Below are 12471 nucleotides of genomic sequence, written 5' to 3'. Positions count from 1 at the left end.
GTCATGGAGCCGTTAAATTTTGCACGTGCAATGCACGTGAGTCACTTAATGAAGATAAAAAGACCGATTTACCCTAAAAAATTTTTGGAAAAATTCACCAACGGTGTCTGGATACTTAGGAGACTTTCAAAATGATACCTGAACTTACAAAGTTATCAATGTGATACCTGGACTCATTTTTTCGTATCAACGTCGTACCTACGACCAATTTCCATCACGGAGCCGTTAAATTTTGCATGTGAGTAACTTGATGAAGACAAAAAGACCGATTTACCCTCAAAAGTTTTTTTTTCTTTTTCTTTTCTTTCTTTCTTTCTTTATTCTTCTTTCTTTCTTTCTTCTTCTTCTTTTTTGTTTTCTTCTTCCCCTGATTTGAATCATGAAGATTCAAATCATCTTGCTTGGCCGATTCCCATCGCCGATCACCGATCAAACACTGCTGTTGCGTCTCAATCCACCTTCATGCACTGCAGATGCTTCTGGTTGCTCCCACTTCAAATCTTACAGCAAATTGAAATTGTGCATTGAGGCTTCGCCGCTCGCTCCGAGTTCATCCCCGCCGCAAACGACTTAGCCACCACCACTCTTGTTCTCTCCTCCGACCCCCTTTTATACAACATTGATCAGAAACTCAGACCCCGCCAGCCCTCCACTCTCAAATCACAGCTCCAATCCCACCCCGCCATCCTCTCCGTCATTCCTGATATGCAACACCACCTCAACACCATCCTCACCTGCAACTTCACCGGTCTAGCCGACAACTTCGGCCTCTAGCCCAACTTCGATCAGAGGTAATTGTAGGTAGACAAAGATTAACATTAATTTCGGCCTCCGCACCATCCTCACTTGCAGAAAATTCGAGTTGTTCTGATTCACCAGCTCCGCCACTCCGCTGCTGCCCACCATTGTGCCTCGCCGATTAGCAAACAAAGAACTCGGAGCCTCCACCATCAAGAAATGGAGGCTCACGTTCTGTGTGTCCTGCGCGGTGGATATCGGCACAGTCGAAGAAGATGTTGTCTGAACAGAAATTGAGTTCGGGTTCCACGGCGGCAGCTCGTCGATTGCAGCCTTGGCTTTCTTGATGAGCCAATCGACGGCCATGCTGCGCTGGTCGTATCCGAGCCGGTCTTGCACGTCGTAGAATTGAATGGCGGTGTGGGCGGCTAGCTGGACGCGGTGGTCCCTGGGGACATTGGCGGTGTAGACCTTGCTGTGGCCGTCCTTCCGGCCGGTGGCCCTTAGAATGTGGCCTCGAGCCTCCATGATTTCGCTAGCGGTGGAGGAAGAAGCAGTCCTTATCCCCAAACCCAATCAAGAAGCAGCGGAGGACGACGTCATTGCACGGTGGTGGAGGTTGTTGTGGCTCTCCCCCATTTTTCTTCCTACATATTCGATGGTGGGTTCTCCGAAAGTTGTGGTGTTGGCAAGGAGAGAAGGAGAGAATAAAGAATCTGAAAAAGAAGAAGAAGAAGAATAAAGAAAGAAAGAAAGAAAAGAAAAGGAAAAAAAAAACTTTTGAGGGTAAATCAGTCTTTTTGTCTTCATTAAATGACTCACGTGCATCGCAAGTGCAAAATTTAACAGCTTCGTGACTGAAATTGGTCGTAGGTACGACGTTGATAGGAAAAAATGAGTCCAGGTATCACATTGATAACTTTGTAAGTTTAGGTATCATTCTGAAAGTCTCATAAGTGTCTAGACACCGTTGGTGAATTTTTCCAAAATTTTTTGATGGTAAATCAGTCTTTTTATCTTCATTAAGTGACTCACGTGCATCGCACGTGCAAAATTTAACGGCTCTGTGACGGAAACTGTTCGTAGGTACGACGTTGATATGAAAAAATGAGTCCAGGTATCACATTGATAACTTTGTAAGTTCAGGTATCTTTCTGAAAGTCCCCTAAGTGTCCAGACACCGTTGGTGAATTTTTCCCATTCAAATTTATAGAGGGAGTAGTAGTAGAGCACAAGCATACCAATTTCGCAAGTTGCAGATTTGTTTCATGCAGGTATGAAGTTGTCTACTACTGCATTCAGTTATCACTATAAAAAAAAATATGGATACATTAATATCGTTAAAGAAAACTCTAAAAGTAGAAGATAATTGCAAGGCTCTTATAAATACCCTCGATCAGACAATGATGTGCTTCTCCACGGCAGAATGAGCACATATTGTGCTAAAGAGAATCTAGTTTTGCATTTTTAATGTATAAGTATGAATCACGTATTTAGAGAAGTTAATGTATAACCAATTTTCTTTTTTACAAATATAGATTATCGATATTATAATATTGTGTTTGCTTTCGTAATTTTCATAGTATTCCATCTTTTAAGCTTACACACGATGAACTAAAAAATTGTAAAACCTCGGGAGTCAAGTTCGAAAGCCAAAAGAAAAATACGGAGTTAAATAATTTGTTCAAAAAGCCAGAATTAGCGGCATGGTAACTGGGGCTTTCCCGCCCCTATTTAAAGGCGCCTCCCCAGCCCAACAAAGTCATTGGAATTTTAACAATAATAACCATTAATTTAGATAGGCTTACATTGGTTCTTAATTTTGAGAAAGATTAAGTACCAATGGCAATGTCTTGTACTGCTCTGTCTTTCTTCTCCCTCTTCATCTTTGTGCTGATATCACTGGACTCCAGTATTGGTAATGTCCAATTAGTCCAGGCAGGCAACCCAAATTACAGAGATGCCCTTGCAAAGTCCATCCTCTTCTTCCAGGGACAGAGGTCAGGCAACCTCCCCTCCGGCGCCGCCCAACAAATCACTTGGAGGTCTAATTCTGGCCTTTCCGATGGCCGTTTCGCACAAGTAAGTAAATGAGAATAACATTGCCTTAATTATGAGTCTTCAGTACTAAAAGGAGTAAAAGGAAATTGAAAAGTTGTGATACTGTTTGGGCAGGTGGACTTAACTGGAGGATACTACGATGCTGGAGACAATGTCAAGTTCAACTTCCCAATGGCCTTCACCACCACAATGCTTTCATGGGGAGCACTTGAATATGGCAAGAAAATGGGACCCCAACTAGCAAGTACCCGAGCCGCAATCCGATGGTCCGCAACATATCTTCTAAAATGTGCTAGAGCCACACTCAATAGGCTCTATGTTGGGGTCGGGGACCCCAATATAGACCATAAGTGTTGGGAGAGGCCCGAAGACATGGATACGTCCCGAACCGTTTACTGGGTCTCTCCAAGCAATCCAGGCTCGGATGTTGCTGGAGAGACCGCAGCCGCACTGGCGGCTGCTTCTATGGTTTTTCGAAAGGTAGACTCCAAATATTCGAAGTTGCTATTGAGCACAGCCAAGAAGGTGTTTCAATTTGCAATTCAGTACAGAGGTGCCTACAGTGATTCACTTGGTTCTGCAGTTTGCCCATTTTACTGCTCATATTCTGGATACAAGGTATATTATCTTTTGGCTTGCTTTAGAGTATACTACTTTGTTGGGTTTCTTTTTTGAAGAATTGAAATATATATGTTGTCAACCTGCTAAATCATAATTGAAAATAATTAATATGCTATGTTTTCATTATGTACTAACCTTTTCACTCTGGTAAAAAAAACATCAGGATGAGTTGGTGTGGGGTGCTGCATGGCTTCTTAGAGCAACAAATGATGCATTTTACTTCAATTTCTTGAAATCCATGGGAGCTGGTGATTCACCAGACATCTTCAGCTGGGATAACAAATTTGCTGGTGCTTATGTTCTGCTATCAAGGGTAAAATTTCATACCATGCCAAGCGATCATCATATTTTCAAACTTATGTAAAACAGATTTCAACTATTAAGTTTTCTTCAGTTATAAATCTATGTAATTTGACATAATGGTTTGCTTTTCAGAGGGCTGTGTTGAACAATGACAAGAATTTTGACTCGTATAAACAACAAGCTGAGCAATTTATGTGCGGCATTTTGCCCAACTCACCCTCTTCAAGTACACAATACACACAAGGTAAATATAGCGGTTTCTACTTTCCACTTCTAATTAGTATCCTGACCTGCCAAACTCTGAACAAGTACTGCAGAGATTCAGTATCCAGTTCAGAACTTTTAGAATACAGTCATTCTTCTGATATATATGCATGGTATTAATACTATGGATTCCTTAAAATTGTAGGAGGGCTCATATACAAGCTGCCTGGAAGCAACCTCCAATATGTCACCTCAATTACATTCTTGCTCACTACCTATTCCAAGTACATGTCTGCCAGAAAGCACACATTTAACTGTGGAAACCTTGTCGTCACTTCAAGCGCTTTAAGAAACCTTGCCAAGAGACAGGTAAATCGACTCTAAAACCATGTTGGGATGTTAGACACGTCAATATCAGACTATCAATATAAATCCGGTAATGGCCAGAATGTTTGTTTTAATATGCATGTGGTGTGAGTAATAGTTTGACAACATATCATGTCATACCCTTGATGCATGATCTATGGCCTGACTTGATGAAAAATTCAGGTGGATTACATATTAGGGGTAAACCCTCTGAAGATGTCCTACATGGTAGGGTATGGACCCTACTATCCCAAGAGAATTCACCACAGAGGATCTTCATTGCCCTCATTGGATAGTCATCCGCAAACGATCGGATGTGATGGCGGTTTCCAGCCGTTCTTCTATTCATCAAATCCAAATCCTAACATCTTAGTTGGAGCTGTTGTTGGAGGTCCAAATCAGAATGATGGGTTTCCAGATGACCGAGCCGATTATAGTCATTCAGAGCCTGCAACATACATAAATGGTGCCATAGTTGGACCATTAGCATACTTTGCTGGGAGCAAATCTCAATAGAAGTTGTACCAGCTAACTGTAAATAGCTATATTTGATTGTCCCCAAAAGGGTCTATCCGTCTATGTATCCCACCAGAAATAGGTGGGATATTTGTTTGTCTTTGCTTCTTTCCAACAATGATCTGGAAAAGTAGGCATTTTTAGGCTCGCATCGAGCAGTTTATGAATCAAAATTAAATTAAGCTTTTGGTTTCTTCGTGTCATGACTGTCATCACATGGCATGCGATGCAAGAACATTCTAATTCGAAGATGCATGTCTTGACAGTGGAAAAGAATGTTAGGACTGCTATGTAGATAAAGTCCAGATAAAAAGCTTCATGGTTGGGCCTTTAATATTCCAAGTGGTGGATTTCGTGATCGAAGTTCTGGGGGTTTGGCATTTTTAATTTCAAGTTCTTAATCAAATCTAGGGCTGCACACGGATTGGGTTGGATCGGTTTTGACTCCAAACAGTCTCTATGCCAAAGTGAGCGGTTTAAGCATTTTGGACAACCGGTCATCAACAAAATTAAGCCTAATCCGATCCAATCCAATCCAATTAAAGCTGGTTTGGTTCGGTCGGTTAAACGGTTTTAACCTATATAATATTAACATGTTGTTTATGAAAAATTTCATAGTAAAATTCAATCAAAACCCAAAATCTAGAATAGATTCAAGGTGATTCACTTATTTGATTGTTTAGTCATCAGTACTAGCTTAAAATGGTAATATTAAAGGCTAGAGAATGAAAGATTGAGAGATGTGATGTGAAAGGATCCAATTAGCAATTCTATATTAGGGTTTTAGGTCTTTGGGTCTTGAATTCAATATGGTAGTAAATCATCTAAGAATAAAGTTATAAATGAAGATTTAGAACTTACTTAGAACAAACTGGACAAAAGAATATATATATATATATATATATATATATATATTATGTATATAAATTTAAAAAAATTTCTTATATATTATATTCCAAACATACCGGTCGGTCTGGGTTTCGCGGTTTAAGTACAAGAGAAACCAAACCAACCTAGCTCATAAATGGTTTGGTTCGATATTGAACTGGCTTTTCATTTTTAAAGTTTAAAAACCTTAACCAAACCATATTTAACGGTCGGTTTCGGTGGTTTGGTCGGTTTGTACAGTGTTTTGCACACCCCTAATCAAATCCCATTAGGGGAAATGATCATTTACCCAATTTCAGTTTAAAAATTGCCCACTTGCTCCACTAACAGTTTTTTAACCCCATTTACCTAAAACACTCTAAGAGATTATTTCCCTAATACCCAATTAATTCTTTTTTTATTCTTTTTATTTATTTTTGGGATTTTTTTGCCCTCTCCTTCTTTCTCACTTAGAGAGAGAAGTCATCCTCCACCTTGCTGTGCTCCGGTGACCAGTGGCCGGCCGCGATCTCCAGCCACCGGTGACCGGAATCCCAAATCTGACTACCGGACTGGTGACCAGATTCCGACGTCTTAATTTATTGCCCCCTAATATTACCCAGTAACCATATCATTGCCCATAATATTAACCAGTAATCATATTATTGCTCCCCAATACTCATATTATTGTCTCCCAATAATTATATTATTGCCTCCAATAATCATATTATTGCCCTTCAATGAATTGTAAAAACTCCCAAAATCAAAATGAATACACTACAGGCACAATTGATAATTTATATGCATATTATTGCCCCGCAATACTCATATTATTGCCCCGCAATACTCATATTATTGCCTCCCAATAATCATATTATTGCCCCGCAGTAGACATGTATAACTACTCAATAAAACCTTTTTTTCATTCTTCTTTCTTCTTTCCATATATCCTTCTGCCAAATTTACCAAAAAAAAACAGCCCAGAAACTATCTTGATGACATCAGCCCAACACCAAGCCATCCGGGTAACCTAGATTACTCTGGGCACCCAAAACAGGTCACCAAATCTACCTAGCCGGCCACCGCCACACGTTGTTTGCAGCCATCCCTGCCACCGGCGTAAGATTCCTCCGTCACCGCCTAGGAATACCTCCATTAGATCTCACTCCAGCAGACCCTCCACTGTCGGCGACCCGACTTGATCTCCTCCACCGTCGTTGAACTGGACATTGATGTGCGGTTGCTTGATTTTCGAATTTGAAGCCTTGGCTCTGAATCTCAGCGGCGTCGTCGTCGATGTGGCCGTACTGAACTAGACCGAGCAAGAAAAGCAGCAAGCATAGGAAAAACGCTCGCCGCCGATCTGCTTGGCTCTCCCTCGATTCGGACAAACTGAACCCATTTTCCGATCTGCAGACATGGAGAGAGAGAGAGAGAGAGAGAGAGAGAGAGAGAGAGAGAGAGAGAGAGAGAGAGAGAGAGAGAGAGAGAGAGAGAGAGAGAGAGAGAGAGAGAGAGAGAGAGAGTGAAATCGGTGAAGGGGGAGGAGAGTGAAAATAGATCGAAGACGGAGGGGGAGGAGAGAGAGTCTGAGAGGAGAGAGTTAATTAATAGGGGCAAAACTGTCAGTAGATGTTAGATTAGGTAAATAGGGTTAAAAAAACTCTTAGTGGAGTAAGTGGGCAATTTTTAAGCTGAAATTGGGTAAGTGGTCATGGCCCCATCCCATTAGACCGAAATAAATCAGGCCGACCTGATAATCTCAATATGGATGGGTATAGCATCACAACAGAAGTACAGATGGGTATCCAACCCAACCAAATGGATCCAACATAGATGAAGTTCCACCCCACAAATACCAGCCACCATGTTTAATATCCTTCATTTTCTTACGTTATTTTCCTTTTCGCATGTTTGATCAATTATCACCGCTCAGAGTTGGATACCAATTGGTGACTAATTATAATTTTATTAGAATATGTATTGCCTTTACGAAACGTATTAATATATATAGCTAGCTAGCAAGACTGATGTATCTGACATATACTGATACTCTAGACTGGCAGGGCAAGTCGGCAAGGTGATCAATGGTTGTTGTATGGTTAACGATGGTGGAAGTGAATACTACCTTCTTGGACTAGGATTGCATTAAGCAAAAGCTTCTAAGATCATCTTTCAGGGTCAGTAAATTAAGTTCCTCCTTCCTTTCACGGTGCTTTTAGTGGTGGTTTATCGGTTGAGATTTTCATAATTAGTTATAATATTTAAATATGAATTGTGAAGAAAAAGAGCCCACTTCTCATTAGTTTATTATTATTATTATTATTATTATTTTTTTTTATGGAAATAGGTTAGCCATTTCATTATAATTCAGCAAGCAGTACAAAAACGAAACACCCCTAAAAATAGGGTCGACAGAAAGAATCGTTCCTTAGAATCTCATGAAACCATAGTCTAGAAGAATAAAATCCCAAAAAATCCCGAGTACACCCACCTTTTGTAAATTCACGCACTTTTATTCTAATAAAAACCTAGAAACCTCGAAACTTACATAAAAATATTCCAATTAAGGTACTGGTTTTTGCGACCCAAACAGAAATTAAACAGCACTATGGGCCATAGAGACCTAATCCATCCAGCCCACTTGAAAACCTAGACCAGTATACCCGAACCTAAAGGCCACAAGCCAGTCCAAGGCCCACCAGTAACCATTAGCCCACAAAGGCCCAGCCCACATGGCAAACTCCACAGTTAGCAGCATCACCGCCAGCGCCCCTACCACTGTCCTGGCATCAATCCCAGCACATGCAAATCCACTAGCACAACCATGTTGTCGGAAAAGCTGCCGCTTGGGAAGTTGTCAAACTTCACAGCAGAGTCACCAATGCCATAATTACCATCACCAACAAAATGAACCAGACCAACACCATCAGCGTCCAGTTCCATCAGGCTGCCAATCTGAAAACCAAAATGCAAATCTGGCCGACCACCATCAAATTACTGCACTGTCACCGCAGCAGCCCTTTGATCTGAATCGAAAATCGAATCCACAGGCCTCCCATCAACAAATCTCCAAACCTGAGACGGCACTGGAGTCATCACCCGCCCAGCGACTATGTCTTTGGCAAAGACACAGAGAAGGCAGAAGCCAAGAAATAGAGAAACAAGTCGAAGAAAAACATCGCCGTCTCTACCCATAAGCCAACCAGAAAGGAGAAGAAAACAGAGCCCCGCCCACCTAGTCATAGGTACACCACCATCGAACATGGTGATGGAGTTTTATCGAAGACAGCAGTCGTCGAGCAAACCCTAGTAGAGCTAGGTCAAAATTTCATGTGAATTAAATAACTTTGTCTACAATAGCCACTTCTCATTAGTTTAACCCATTAATTTTGTTTGGCTCCAAAACCAGTATGGGTGCAAACTGTCTCTTTTGAGCTTGTGCATGTGCAGGCGTGCTAGCACCGTGGGGTGCAGTAGTCGGAGAATCCCTTGACCTGACTTCTTGATCAAAAGCCGTGGACGAGGAGAGCACCATCCTCATCACCAGGTTCTTCTCTATGCCTTCCGGAAAAGGATTTCTTGCCTTACGGATAAGGGCTTTGTTTATGATCTCTTCGCAACACCGAATCGATACTCAACGTTGCAGGTTGAGCAGAGCAATCATTGGGAAGTTTGGAGAAAGCACAGGTTTTTCTAAAGCGTGACTTTAGCTTCACTGGGTTGCTAGGGCGTTACCCTTGCTTCGCTGGGTTGCAACTAGGTTGAGGGTAGGTTTGCTCCGGAGAGGCTTTGATAATCTGTATGATTAGTTGATTGAAGAGTTGTCCATAATTCGTCCTTGAAACCTGCTATTTATACCTAGGGCTTCGACTGTTCCTTGCCATAGAAGGATTATTGATTTGAAGTTTCCTATTCGATCTCTGCTACTTGATTCCAATAAGGGCTCGTTTTCCTTATGGATCACAGAATTGGTGAAGCTATAACCCAAATCCAAGTAGGCTTATTTTTGGGCCTCATGTATCAGCCCGCTGTGCTAAATCCCCTAAGCGATCTTGCCAAAAATACTTTTGGGCTCAAACATTGCCCCCCAGGCCCAGAAATTAGGCCTGTGAGAAGTAACTAATTGAAGGGGACTTAAAACGACACGTCCAACGATCGAAACGAGGCCATTAATGAGGGTCGCGTCCATTCTCTTTGTAAAACGTCTTTTCGTCATATAGTTTTCCCCACAAAATCTCTTATTAAAATCCCGCAGCCACTTCAGACCTGTCACATCAAAAACCCTTCCAGTCTCCTAAACCCAGAAAACTCCTTGTTCTATACAACTCCTTACAGAAACCCAGAAATGGCTCCCCCAAAGAAGATGATCATCGATCAGGAAGAGGAACTTAACGAGAAAGCTGCCTACACTTGGGGAACCAGCGTAGGTGCCCGTTGTTTCATCCACACCATGGTCCAAAGACCTCTGCTTCTCAGACTCCCAAACCAACATGCCGGACTAGGCCCTTCACCGCAAGATTCCATCCCGGACGACGCGCTCGCCCTCTACGGCCTGCCCATCCGACGACCCATTCAAGTCCTCAGAAGAACACCTGGAGATTTCACTAGCTGGGGTGTGCATCCGCACAGAGCTAAAATAGGTCATTGGCCTACCACCATCAATGCGGCGGAGCTCTCATGGTATCGCGAAGCGCGAGCGTGGGATCTGGCTCGCTGGGATTGATAGGAGCATAATAATGCGATAATAATGTTATTAATTCCCATATTTACTTTGTTAGTTTATCTTATTTTTTGGTTAATTTAGTTGTTTTTATGTTTATTAGGTTTTCCAAAGCAAGGAAAGAAATAAGAGCAAAAGGAAGGAGATGTGTGCAAATAATGGAGAATTGTGGACTCTTGATGAATCAAGGAAGCTTAAGGCAACATGAAGAAAAAGATATTCAGCAATTAATTCTCTTGGCTGCTCCTATTGGATAGAATGATGTCAATTAATCCTAAATCAATCAGAACATAACTAAGGAAATTACCGTTAAAGCCAAGGAATGAGAGTCCCAAAAGGAAAAAAGGAAAGAGTTACAAACTAAATAAAATCTCTCCTTGGACGTTGAAGAACCAGATCATCTCACACACGAAGAAGCATAGACGCACCAGAGCTGGAGGAGAACCAAGACTGCAAAATCACACCATAAACGATCGATCGCTGCACACCAAAGATCGATCGCCTATCCGTATTTTCCAATTTTCTGATTTTTGTTGTCTTCTTTCTCCATGAACTCCTTTGTGTTTTTGATTCCCATTATGTGTAACTAAATTTCCAGTAGTTAGGGGGCAGTTGAAGCCCTAGACATGATCCATAACATGCCTTGACACTCAATTTGTTTTCCAATTAATAAAGTTGATGTTTTGTTTACCGATTTCTCATTGATGAATTCTATGTTTGTATGCTTTGGAGGCCTACTTAGTATGCATGCTAGGATTCTAATACTTTGATTTTTTTATGCCTGGATCAATAGTTGGATTCCTCAAATTGTCTAGAGAAGTAATTGGTAGTTTTCAGTAGCAAGTAAACAAAACCCTAGGTTTAGCAAGGCTCTAAGTCAATTGCGATGCCTAGTGATTGCTCAAACTCTTTTCAAACTTAATGATCTCTTCATGTTAAATCTAATAAACGTACATTTAGGTTGCATTGCTTGGGAATAGTCTAGGTGTAGAGCACTTCCTGCCTAGCGTACAAAGTAAGAAAGAGTAATAGGTTGTGTTCAAGCATACTGAGCCAATCTGAGCGTCTTCAACTAAGTTAATTGGAAGTAAATTGGAAAAAGTGTGTTGTGTGTGATTGTTAGAGGTGGATACTTCCTTCCTAGCTAGTTTCATCATCTTGATATCAACCAATCTCAAATCTGTTTCAGTTTCGTTTTTCTTTCTGTTCTCTGTTTTCCTGTATTTTATTTCCATAGTAAAAGAACTCCAAAAATTCCTAAATTTTGTTTGCTGGACCCATTGTGTGTCTAGTACGACTCTGTAAATTTTCATATTTTTTCTGGGTTGTTTTGATTAGGATTTTAGTTTGTTTTTCAACTGCTATTCAGTAGGAACTGCAGTCACGTTTTGTGACTTTTGTTTAAGCTTTTAGTTTAACTTAATCCTCTGCGGGAGACCCTTATTTCTCTATATTACAATTGTTATATTTGCAGGAGAATAAGAAAAATCAATAGCTTTAAATATAAGTTATCAATTTTTGGCGCCGTTGCCGGGGATTACTTTTATTCTAATTGCTTCTAGTAGTTTGTTTAATTTGATTTTTGTTTTATTTTCTTACTTAGTGTTTCTTTGTTTGTGTTTTCAGGTGTATGCTTACTCGTAGAACTGCTCAAGGAAATCTTATTCCCTTGGATTCAGAGATAGAACGCACTTGCAAGTCGAATAGGAAGCAAACGAAGGAAACTAGTTTGCCAATTGCCTACTCCTTCTAAGTTGGTTACTTCATGTATTCCTTTTCCTCGTAGGTTCGTAAGCTCTAAGAAAGATCAAGAAGAGAAGGATGTCTTGGAAACTTTCTGTAAAGTCCAAGTGAACATCCCTTTTCTGGATGCCATCAAGCAAGTACCTCAGTATGCCAAATTCCTTAAGGAGCTATGCACCAAAAAGAAAAAGTTCAATGGGAATGAGATAGTGGCCCTTAGTGGAGAAGTCTCAGCTGTTCTTCAAAGAAAGCTTCCACCTAAACTTAAGGATCCCGGATGCTTCACAATTCCATGCACCATAGGTGCACAGAGGTTTGATCATGCTTTA

At 41.0% G+C, this 12471-nt stretch overlaps 1 protein-coding gene across 1 annotated transcript; it reads left to right on the top strand.

The window, feature by feature from the left end:
• Window positions 1-2518: 2518 nt before the first annotated feature.
• LOC112170076 (endoglucanase 9) lies at window positions 2519-5003 on the top strand. The gene is made up of 6 exons (XM_024307220.2): window positions 2519-2820; window positions 2914-3417; window positions 3584-3733; window positions 3856-3967; window positions 4133-4296; window positions 4477-5003. The coding sequence occupies exons 1-6, from the start codon at window positions 2581-2583 to the stop codon at window positions 4807-4809; spliced, it is 1503 nt and encodes a 500-aa protein (XP_024162988.1). The 5' UTR covers window positions 2519-2580; the 3' UTR covers window positions 4810-5003.
• The last annotated feature ends 7468 nt before the right edge of the window (window positions 5004-12471 follow it).

The sequence above is a fragment of the Rosa chinensis genome, chromosome 6 (assembly GCF_002994745.2).
Source record: "Rosa chinensis cultivar Old Blush chromosome 6, RchiOBHm-V2, whole genome shotgun sequence".
NCBI lineage: Eukaryota > Viridiplantae > Streptophyta > Magnoliopsida > Rosales > Rosaceae > Rosa > Rosa chinensis.
Note: the sequence above shows the minus strand (reverse complement) of the source record. Positions and strands in the feature narration are given on the sequence as shown.